Source organism: Tetrao urogallus (assembly GCF_951394365.1).
Source record: "Tetrao urogallus genome assembly, chromosome: 2".
Taxonomy (NCBI): Eukaryota; Metazoa; Chordata; class Aves; order Galliformes; family Phasianidae; genus Tetrao; species Tetrao urogallus.
Window position 1 is genome coordinate 86,894,192 of NC_136814.1, and position 12,392 is coordinate 86,906,583.

Sequence of the window (12,392 nt, forward strand, 5' to 3'; positions counted from 1 at the left end):
GGTGGATCTTCCTGAAAAAAAAAAAGAAGCCAGAAAATGTGGGGAAACTCATGATGCTTAAATCTCTACAAGTCACAGAACTGCTTCCAGCAAACCTGTGTGTTGCAATTTAAAATGGGATGACATGATAATTACCAAATAAAATAGCAGCAAAAATGGAAAAGACATGCTGATGTACTGGAGCACCAACTTGATACATTACAGAGGGAAGGTCGCATCTTTCCCTTATATTTACCAAGAAGTTCTTAGTATATTATACATTCCTATTTTGCTACTTTTAACATATGCTAACAGACAGGACTTTCAGCCACATGCAAGAAAAATCCTTCGTATCTTGCTCTTTTTCAAATACATTGCCTTATTTAATAACACATTCTCTGCAGAAAATGTATTCTTTCCCCATTCTCAGGTACAAATAATGGTTTTTCACAACATTCTAATTGAAAGAATTTCCTTTTTTTCCCTCTGCCATTAATTTTATGGGTGCATTGTTAGTAGAGTCTTTTGGAAGATTTTCAAAGGAACTAAAAGAAACCATATCTTAACAGTTTCTGAACAGTTTCTAACCCCAATTTTAATCTAAGGGAGAAAAGCAGTCACTGGGGTTTTTTAATATCAATCTGTAAAGCACAGGGGCAGACCAGCCTACTCTGGCAGGAGACAGCTCTGTCAGCAGCTGTTCACAGCCACATTTTGAAAAACAAACATGCTGCAGAGCATTGCAGACTGCTCTAGAACAAAGAGACAAAATAAGCTGAATGCTTTTCCAAGGTCACTACTGTAAGAAGCTACGAAACTTGTAAAAGCTTAATAAAAAAATTATTAATATTGTAATAATTCCCACCACAAGAGCTACCACACACTCTGAATGGTGTGCACATGTGTGAAATTACTGAGCACAAGGCAACAGCAAAATCAGTCAGAGGATTCAGTACCTGAAATACAACAAGGTTTTCCAGATGATTTCCACTTTAAAGGTGGAATCAAGCAGAAAGTAAATGTACAACATGGCTAAAAATGCCACTTTCAGTACAAACCAGATACGTTTATTCTGTGCTGTACTTGAAGTAACTTTAGATGCTGGTGATGACAGCTAGAAGGAACAAAGGATAAATGTGAAAGCAACAACTGAGAAAAAAGCTAAGAGCAACAAAGCAGTCTGTAAATGCCGGAAACATCTTTTCCTGGACATACTTGTCAGGACTTAAGAGAGAATTTCACAATCCAACATGCTCTACAGAAGAGGTGCGCCTGGGGAACTTCTCAAATACTCCTTCATGCCAACCTCTGTGGCTCCTCTCAAACAGAGGGAATTCTAGACCAAGTCTCTAACATCTGAATTGAAACAGATTCTTGCTCTTTCAAAGTGAGTTCATTTTTCTTTGGATTAATTGCAGAGAATCTATCAGTAGCAATGTCCTGGAAAAGTCATTTAAAAAGTGGATTGACTGCAGATAACAATAACTAACTGAACTAAACACTTCAATCTATAAATAAAAGTTACTAAATACAAGCCTGAGATGAGTTCTGCTGATGCTTTAAGGCACAGTGCTATCATTTTTCTACAACAACAGAAAGTCAGCCTTAAGAGTGACAACAGAGAGCATCATCAAGCTCATCCTACCCCATACCTTACACACGACAGTGAGTGCTCAAGCCCTGGCTACAGAAGCAAAGGTTTCTGAGGAAAGAATTGGGAAGTACAGTGGGAAGTACACATGTACTGTGAAAATGAAGAGAAAGAAATACAAAGGTGGAAAAGAAGAAATGTGAAAATAGCTTAGATAAAATAAAGATGGAGAATAAGAGGACTAATATGAAATGTAAAGGTGCTTAATTTAGAAAACGAAAGGGGAAAGGGGAAAAGGGGAAAAGGGGAAAGGGGGAAAGGGGGAAAAGGGGAAAAGGGGAAAAGGGGAAAAGGGGAAAAGGGGAAAAGGGGAAAAGGGGAAAAGGGGAAAAGGGGAAAAGGGGAAAAGGGGAAAAGGGGAAAAGGGGAAAAGGGGAAAAGGGGAAAAGGGGAAAAGGGGAAAAGGGGAAAAGGGGAAAAGGGGAAAAGGGGAAAGGAAAACCAACAGCCTTCTCTTATTTCATTAATTTCATTAATAGAAGTGTCAAGTATTATATAGAAACTGGCACTGCTGAGCATACAAGAAAAGTCAGACTTTGGGAAACGATCATGGAATGATAGAATCACCAAGGTTGGAAAAGACCCACAAGACCAGTCCAACCATCCACCCATCACCAATAGTTCTCACTAAACCATATCACTCAACAAAATGGCCAAACGTTCCTTGAACACCTCCAGGATCTGTGACTTCACCACCTCCCTGGGCAGCCCATTCCAGTGCCTGACAACTCTTTCAGAGCAGTATTTCCTAACGTCCAGCCTGAATCTCCCCTGGCACAGCTTGAAGCCTCTAGTCCCATTACTGATTACACAAAAGGCCAACCCCCAGCCCACTACAACCTCCCTTCAGGTAGTTATGGAAAGCATTAAGGTCTCCCCTGAGCCTCGTCTCCTCCAGACTGAACAATCTCAGCTCCTTCAGCCATTCCTCATAAGACCTGTGCTCCAGACCCCTCACCAGCTTTGTTGCCCTTCTTTGAACCCCTCTCAGGGCCTAAACAATGGAGCAAAATTTCATGAGATGAAAATTCTTGCAGAAATCCAATTTGCACCTTTCCAGCATGCTTCAGTTGACTAGGAGAATGCAAAATCTTAAATGCAGTTTTGGAAACAGCAACTAATAAAGAAAGACCTTTTCCTCCCCACATTTCTAAGATTGCAAAGAGAAACAAAATATGGGAAAGTTGGCACAGTCTTCATGTTCATATGAAACAAAGGCAAGTCCTACCAATAAGAATGATTCTGGGCACAGGAAGAGTCACCATTATCCTGACAGATAAAGGAGAAGTAGCAGTCCACAAGATGCTTTGAACTCTTTAAGAAGCTCTGTAGCGTAACACTTCGCATGGGCAGTATGAGGATGGCTTTATTAAGGACGTCAGAAATAATAAGACATAAAATCTAACCTGCTGCAATACTCAAACAAAGGCATTCAGAAGCAGTGGGAGAAGTAGGTGAGGAAAATAAGAATTTCTTCTGAGAAAGTAGCAGTGCTAGTAGTACAGGTACATCCCTGTTTCATCAGGGGATGATTTCTAAGAACAAGCATAAAACTCTGCACTTCAGAGGCTATTGTATGAACACGATCAAGACTCAGTACTTGGTCCAGTATAACGTTTTTTATGCAGCTACAGGCACGAGTACCCAATACAGCCCAAGCATACAGCATGAAGAAGTGTGATATGAAGTCTGCTCTCTGGCTATCTGCACCAGTTCAAAGGATTTCAGCCCACTGGGCCAGCACCTAGATTGCTCTGACTTTGGTAAGTTCCTGCTCCTACACCTTTACACGAGCAAACATTCGGCCACAACACTGGGGTAGGAAGGAAATGAGTTTAAACTCAGCACCCCATCTTTTTTTGAGCAAATAAGCAACATGTCAGTCTTCCTGTCTGCCAAGGGTCTTCCAAGACACCAGAGGCTAACTAATACTACAACACCAACAAACAAAGCATATGAAATAAGCGTTATATTTACGTGCACTGCAGCCCATTCTCCCTGTGCAAAGGAAACACGTACAGCCCTGTCCCAGGACACAGCAGTTACGTGACTCCTCTGACAGGATCCTATCAAGCTACTCCCATCCCACACAGCTTGTGGCTGCAGACTGACAGTTCACTCAGCACTGCAGGCTTAGTACTGCCACAGAGTCTGAACAATCAGCTCCATGGGCATTTTTGGCATAAGGTCACTTTCAACACAACAAAAGTAATGCTACCTTTGCAGGGAATGATTGCACTTTCTCAAATTCCCTAATGTTCCACTTGCATATAGCCATGAAGACTGTGGTCTATACTCTCCCAGTACGCATTTTACCCCTTTTTTTTAAAGACTAAATATTATACACTTACTTTGCTTATAACAACTGCTTAATATTGACATAATTAGGCAAAGTCACCATCACATAACCTTAAAATTCATATCTATTGTACTATAGTATAGATACAATAGATATGTATCACTAAGTACAGAACTGCAGCTAGCTTTTTGATCTCAAGACATTTATTTCTCCAGTTCAATCTGAAAGCTTTTGTTTCCTCCTCTAAATGTCAGTTTTAACCAGTCTCCTGCCTTCATGTTTGGCTCCCCTTCAGTTACAGAAACCAGTTCTAGTGTGCATGATAAAGGAGAGCTCTAATGAATTTTTGCAAGAAAATACAGAAGAATTTAAATAGAGACTTAGATCCATACCATGCAATTAGGAAGTGTTTTTTACAAATTTTTAGCTACTGAATCCTACAAATTTCTAGGTGAGCCAGAAACTACAGCAAGTATTATTTTCCTTTATGAAAGCACTCAGCCATTTAAAGCATACTTTCCTCATATATGTGAAGTCCTACTGTTCTACCTCTAAATATATGATATTATAAGAACTGAAATGCAAGATAACTAGGTTTAGTTTTGATGAAACTTATTACATATCCTCATCAGCACGCCTGAAGACCATTCATCCAAAAGTCATCTTTAAGACCATTTACTTTCCTTCTTTCTGGAGGCAAAGCAACTTGAAGTAACTTGCAATAAAGTTAAACACTATTTTCTGCTCAAAATTACTTATATAAAATACAAGGGAAAGGAATAATAGTTTTCTCTTTCTTTAGCAGTCCATCACCAGACTTGAGAAGCAGGATAATGTTCTAGTAAGAACAATGAGAAAATGTGAAAGAAAAGACTTGTGTTCCATAAACTTGCCATTTTTTACGGAGCTGTGAAAAGCAGATACTACTTACAAACAGTGCTTCCTTGGAGAACTGACTTTAGATAGGCACAGAGGAAAGTAAAGATGGTAATTTTGTCATTCTAGACTCCAACAGGAAAGACACAAAGCCAAAGGGAGCACATTTGAATAATCAGTTTCTTGTATCAAACTGTCAATACAATTAGCTCGTAAAAAAACTGCAGATCTTCCACAAGGGAAAATGGAAAGCTAAACAACAGTATCTTAAAAGGCACTAAATGGAGGTAAGACTGGATAGACAGCTTAGCAGAAGTCACATCCCATTTCTCAAAAGGGAGCAAAGTACTACAGTTTACGACCAAGAAACTCCCTAAATCCATAACAGAGGCAGCGTAAGCTGCTAAGAATGGTTTTCTGCATACACTTAGTTTTCAAGTTGCTGGAATCAGTTGTACTCTCTCCATGTGTACAGCAATAAGCATGGTCCAAAGACAGGAAACTGAACTCAGTATGACCTTCAAAAGGGATCAGTAAGAGACAAGAGAGACATTTGTAATTACAGCACAGCCTGTTCACTTCTGAATTCACTTTCTTCAATTCACTTATCAAGATTACTAAAACAGTACGGGGACACTAAGCCAATTCACTGTTACAAGATTGCATTTTGAAAACCTCTTCCATTCCACTCATACAACACTAGTTTTCCACTATTTAAACAAAATCTTGAATTATTTCCAAAAATAATTGCTGAATGTACGTGAAATACGTCTTCCTTGTGTAGCATACGAGATGTAATACTTATTTAAAGGCCAGATGGCCCTGCATTCACTATTGTATTGTTAAACAGTAGTCCTGAAATAAATCTTCAAGTTCCTTAAAATTCAGTTTTGCCATTTAGGAAGCAGCTGTGATTAACACTGACTGCTCCACCTACTCAAACTCTGAAAATATTACTTGTCATGCTAAATTCAGATTAGCCAGAGAGAAAAAAAAAATTTTGCTACTATTTAAATCAGCCTAGCCAGGCCACCTATAAACAGCTCTCCTTCTACGTGTTTGCAAGATAGGCCTCCTCATCACTTTTGCTGTATCACGTAAAATCTTACTATGCTAAACCTTAATATTGACTTGCTCTAGGCAACTTTGAGAGCTTTTCCCACTCTGAGCAATGCTACCAGATGTATAACCTACACTTGTGATACTCTAGCATATGCTAAGAAAAACACAGCCAAAGACTGGCCCAGCAATTCTTCAGCAAAATAAGCATGCCACTGATCTGCTTCTGCATCACATGCATCAAGAGCACCATCCTTGCCTTCCAAGATCTTTTATTCTCCAGACTGTCCTATTCAGATCATCGTTACAGACTGTGAATTCAGATGTTGCCGAAAACCTCTAGAATTAAAAACATACCTATTAAAAAATCATGCTTAGTGATTTTGTTTCCCTAACATGAAATTTGGATACTTTGGTTCCATGACTCTCAAAAGGCATGCCTATAACACATCCTTCTGCGCGGCATTATTCCTAAGTGCTCTAACAGTTGCTCTACTCTTCTCATTATGTTCATTTGCGTTACAAAATGCATACGCTAGCTGCAGACATGAGGAGGAAAATTTCTCTGCTTACCTGGTAATTAATTCCCTTTCAGTAGTAAGGTCCACAGATCCATTCAGCCTGCTTGCAGCTTGGGGGTAAACCAGACTCATCAGTCACTGGCATCAGAAGAATATCCCTCCCACCTAAATAAATTCTCACCTTCCAATTATAAAAATTTCTAATGCCAAAATAATGCTATTCTGCTTTCTTGCATCACAGACTGTACAGTTCTCTGAAGAAAGTTGGGGTTACAAATCATGAGAGTACTACAAACTATGCTCAGGCATAGGCAAGAGTGATGAAAAAAAGCTAAAACTTAGATAGGAGCTAGATGTTTCATATGCTGATGGCCAGAAGGCCTTAAATCGTAACTTCAAGAACAGTGGTAGAGTTACACACTTTACTTCAGCCAAAAAGAAAGCTGTACCTGCTAATTTTATTGTACCCACCAGTCAGACAGAAAACTAAGTCCTTTCAGCAAGAAATGCCTATTTGAACGTTTTTTTGGCTAGGGCAGATTCCTTTCAAAGCACAGATCTGAAAGCCCAATGCTAGATTAAACATCAGAGACTCACATAAAGGCTTTCAAAGATATCTGGACTTCACTCAGGACAAAGAACCACATCTAAATAAACACACAATTATGACCAACAATGTATCTTCTCTTTCAAGATATTAAATCATGAGTGCACAGCATGAAAATTTTTGTTGGTAAAAAGGCAGTATAACACTGTAGGGTGGGAGGAACTAATTCTGAGGTCAATGCTATGAAATTAATACACAAGGACAGAACATGCTTGAAAAGTACATATATCTGATCATTCATAACACTGTAAGGCATATGAGGAAGGCTGACAGACACCTTGATTCCTGAATTTCAGAAACAAGCTGTGCCCTGTGTTCTAGATGTCACATACATAAGGAACTTCTGAAGAAAGACTCTGGAATAGAAATTCCTAAATGCTACCCGTGGCAGTAAGAATGACCACACTTGCTCACTGAACAGCTCTACCATCACAAGCAGAATACACAGGGAAATCAGTCTCGCTTCATTAGGCTGAGAAACACTGAAAGTACACTCCCACTAACAGCTTAAATTGTGTAACCTGTTTCTCTGAACGGTTCACCTAGGTAACAGGAAAACTCCTGCTTAAGATAATTATTAGCTTTAATATCTCACATACATTAGCACTCACTATTTTACTCCATGCGACACGTTAAACATCACAAATCACAGAGAAACACAAAAAAAACCAACAGTGCTTACATTATAACATCTCATCTGTTACCATGGCCCAAAGCAGAGCTTACTAAAGAGATGTGACACAATACAATTATACACAAGGCACAGGCTTCAAAAAGGAAAGGTTTTATCTAACAAGGGAAAACTTCTAGCACGCATTCTGGCAATTGATAAACAGTCTGAACTGGTCACGCAGCTGATACACACTGACACCATCCATGCACAAGAGGACAAAACTGAATACAGAGGCCTTGCCTTTGTTCTTCAAGCATCCACTTGGGACCCTTAAATACACTCAATTTTGGCAACACAAAGGAAAACGTGAAAGGGCTATGCAGAATTCTTAACGGCACAACAGAAATATAAACAGCAACTTTACATATCAAAAGCTAGAATACATTATGATACTTGCCTGAGACAGCAAAGCTGATCGTTGATATTGATCTTATACATCAGGCAATAGCAAAACTGGATTGAGTTGAATTTGGTCTCAAATTCTGTCACTGACTGTATAAGGTGATTTCCCAGACAAGACTCTAAGGCCACGGAAATTTAGGATGCTTTTTCCTAATTTTCCAAATCCTTTAGTGGCCAAAAGACCAACAACAAGCACACAGACTTCAGGTTTTTCCCTGAGCACAACCATACCAGAATAACTCACCAATATGCACTTTCTTGCTCAGGATTTGACTGGTCATACATAAAGCACATAGTCCAAGTTTATTCCATTAAATAATAACATGGATCTTCATGCAAAGCACAAAGAAATTCCAGCAAGGCATTTGTAAACATATCCAAATGCTTGGAAGAGTCTTTTTTCATCTCTTCAGCCAGAAAGAGACACTCAGCATGACTTTCTTTCAAATACCTAGCATTTTGGGGGTCCCAGAAAGGGCAGGAGAAAATGAACAGAGAAGGGAACAAGCAGCACAAGTGTGCTATGTTTGGAGAACCCAAAGATGATTAGGGGACTGGAGCACCTCCCCTATGAAGACAGGCTGAGGGAGCTGGGCTTGTTCAGCCTGGAGAAAAGAAGGCTGCAGGATACAAAGGTGCAGCCTTTCAGTACCTAAAGGGAGCCTACAAACAGGAGGGGAATCAACTCTTTGAAAGCATAGACAACAGCAGGACAAGGGGAAATGGTCTGAAGTTGAGGGAGGGGACATTTAGGTTGGATGCCAGGGGAAGTTCTGTACAGAGAGAGTGGTGAGGTGCTGGAACAGCTGCCCAGAGAGGCTGTGGATGCCCCGTCCCTGGAGGTATTCAAGGCCAGGTTGGATGGGAGCCTGGGCAGCCTGGTCTGGTGTTAAATGAGGAGGTTGGTGGCCCTGCATGTGGCAGGGGGGTTGGAGATTCAGGATCCTTGAGGTCCTTTCCAACCCTGGCCATTCTGTGAGAGCCCACACCATTCCATTGCTTTTACCAAAACATAAGGCAGTCAACTGGACCAAACTCACTTAAATGATGATTTCATGCTTAAAATAAACTACAAAACTTTTGTGAAATAAAAAGGAAAAGCTGCACCTGTTGGTATCCAGACTGAAAAAATAGTTATTATTTATAAATGAAAATGTATTCAAAAAAAATGTTTATGAAATTCACTCTCAGTGGTAAACATAATATAAGAACTTTAAGCTGCAGTCATAATTGACTGCAAACAAGAACCTTTCAATCATTTCTATCTATAGTTAGAATATCTCTCTCCTTGTCAACAGTGTCTGAAATTCCTTCGTTTGAAGGAGAGAAAAGGAGCTTTGTTCTGCTATTTATCGTGAAATGTGAGGTGCTTAAAAATAAATAAATAAATAAAATCACCAGATTCGGATCATTTGAATGTATTCCAGGAAGATCAACATTCCCCAACAGAATTCAAGAACAATTACATTTTCGTGGGATGTGTCATTACTTTCCCTCCTGTTCTGTTAATATCCTTCTATCTTGGAAAAGTCCAGGTTTACTTCCCAACTGCCATATTTCTTTCCACTCTGAATACTCGACGAGCCAAAAACAAAAGCTCAACACATTTGTCCCTGCTTCTTTAAGCATAAATCTAATTGGCATAAATTTCTGCTAAAAAAATTCAAGTGTTTTTGTATAAATAAAATATACATAAGTTCAGAAAGCTATTCTGGGTGCATTTGTCAGACTGAAGTAGGCCTATCAGATTTGAATAAAAGCCTAGCCCTCCAGGAAAATTCACCAAGAATAAGCATATGGCCCTTCCTCAAGCAAAATAGAGTCCCTGGGTTTTAGCTTCAGCATTGGCAACTGACTCTGAGGAAGAATGAGTTACACTGCTGTGTTCTGTAACAGCTCGTATAAAGTTTAAATAGTTTCACAGCACCTCCGTGGACTGTTTAGGATGGACAATAGAAAAATTATTACACATATTTTTCTATAGTTTCACATACTGACATTTCTGCAAATGCCTGGTATTCCCATTTTAACCAAAATTGTTTCTATTCATTTGTTCCTTAACAGAGCTTACCACCAGCCACATTTGTCAAATGACAAGCAGGCTAAGCAAGGAGATAGAGCACAGCAGTGACTCGTCAGGGAAGCCAGTGACCTTCCTCCAGGTATTAGTTGTAAAGCAGCAGCCTACTTTAAAATCTGAAAATCATTTCAGCTTGTCATGTTTCCCATAACCATTTTCAGAATCAGGAAAGATCCGAAATTGTAGCCCTAGATTTTCAGTAACTAAGAAGTTTCAACAAATCTGTTCTTAGCTGTCACTACTATGAAAAGCTGCATTTAAAGTTCTGTGAACTTGCTGTAGAAAAGGAAGAATGTCACAGAAGCCCCAGCCCACGCCATTTTTAATAAGACTTTGTCATAGTCAGTGGGCACACATTAGCTGTACCTGTTAGTGCTTGTGGAATGTTTTAAAAGATATTTCCTACTTCTATTGCTCCTGGACTAGTGCCCACTGACAGCTTTAATACTCACAGGAAGTGGCTAAAGCAATGCTGGTCTGGACTTGACTACACTGCAGGAGCTTTTAATAAGATCCCTTCTGGAGGACTCTTCTATTTATAAAGTTGGATTTTAATGACTGTTAGGGACTAAGCTGGCTCCCCAAAGAATTCTTGTTAAAAAACACTCCACTTTATGAAAGGATGTCCAAGATAAATAGGCCTCTACTGTTAGAGGACTCAACATCCAAGTTGTTCTTCCTGTGTTCCTAGGCTTTCTGAAGGAAGAAAGAGATCAAAGTGGTTTGAAGTTGTTCAGTACATGAAAACTTAGAACAATACAGGCACAGTAACCATAAAGGCAGGTACAGAGAGACAGAGAGAACAAACTATCATGTGTTGCCAGAAAGTTCCATCTCTCTAAAATGGTATGTTTCCCAGCAAATCAGCAAATAAGCCTTTGCAGCTATTTGCCAGGGCCAAATACTACAGATGTCTCCATAAGCTCAATGAGAAACTGGACAATTATGTGGATCAGAATTCATTATGTCTACCATTAGACAAACCACAATCTAGAGCCCAGGAAATCCCCCGAACCAGAAGATGGTAAGAGGAGTAATCAAACATGCATTTTTCTTAATCCACATCAGTATAGCTGTAGAAGAAAGGTGGGCTAAATGTGCCCTTGGTCTAAACATACTCATATGTTTAATTAAGGAGATGTGGAATTACCTTTTCTCCTTCAAATCTCTTCTCTAAGAGAAGAGAGATTCATGTTTTGCAAGCTTGGATGTTTGTTACTATCAACAAGAGACAAATAAATGAAGTTCACTTTACTTTTCTTGTGTTTCTGCTTTAGAATTCTGTCCCTGCAATGATGCTGTACTTTCCAGAATTAACAAACATCTCAAAGGCTTATCAAATTCCATCTTTAGAGCTGTTTTGTGAATTTCCTTCTCCACGGTTCTCTCTGGAGTTCTTTCAGAACCAAACTGCTGCTATGGTTAGGAGCCCTCTAATTTCCAGCCTGATCATAGCCAGCTTTTACCCGTTTGTTCTTGTGCCAGCACTATCTGGTTTTGAGCTAAGCTGCAAGCTGGCTGACATGTTTACAATAACGGATCAATGGCCTTTACTACAAAAAAGGAAAGTTAAAGGTCAATTCTGCATCATGAAACACCTATTTAATTTTGCATTTAAAAATCCAAGTTAATCCAAATCCCTGAAAACAGAGCCTAAGTATACATACATATGATTCAGATGCTGAATTGACTTGCTAACGGTAAGTGAAAATGCAAAGAGATTCTTTTTTAACAGACTGATTAAGCACAAAGCTGTAAATGACTTCATAGGTATATCACATTATATACAATCATGCATGTGACTTACATAGTATATGTACCAGGAAAGAAAATAAATAAAATAACAAAAAGGCTAAAGAACACTTACTTCCCAATGTTTTCAGGTAGTGCTTGCAGAGAGATATCATTTACTGAAAGACACGTTAGATTCTGTAATTCAGGAAAGCTTTCGGGCAACCTACGGAGATATTAATTCAAGTTTAGGACTTCCACATAAGTATTCACATTAACAGAATACACAGAGGAAAAAAGAACATGTTGCAGAAAATTAGAGTCTTTTCAGCCAATATACACAGAGAAGGGGAGAAATGTCTATATTCCAGCACGAATCTTGAAAAATTCTGGGAACCATAGTAAGAAAAAAGCATTAATCTCTTTTCCTTGCCTCCAATTTGCAACGTTACAAAGCCATATACATATAGCTGCATCTAAAGCATTATAAAAAATGAAACTGAAAAAAATATTC

At 39.1% G+C, this 12,392-nt stretch overlaps 1 protein-coding gene across 1 annotated transcript in view; it reads right to left on the reverse strand.

The window, feature by feature from the left end:
- The window catches only part of LRRC1 (leucine rich repeat containing 1), a gene marked incomplete at both ends in the record, with an annotated part of 62,584 nt that overhangs the window by 24,171 nt on the left and 26,021 nt on the right, over nt 1-12,392 (reverse strand). Inside the window, one exon of the mRNA XM_079550901.1 lies at nt 12,015-12,104. Within this exon, the coding sequence (XP_079407027.1) occupies nt 12,015-12,104 (90 nt within the window). The remainder of the gene's footprint in view (nt 1-12,014; nt 12,105-12,392) is intronic.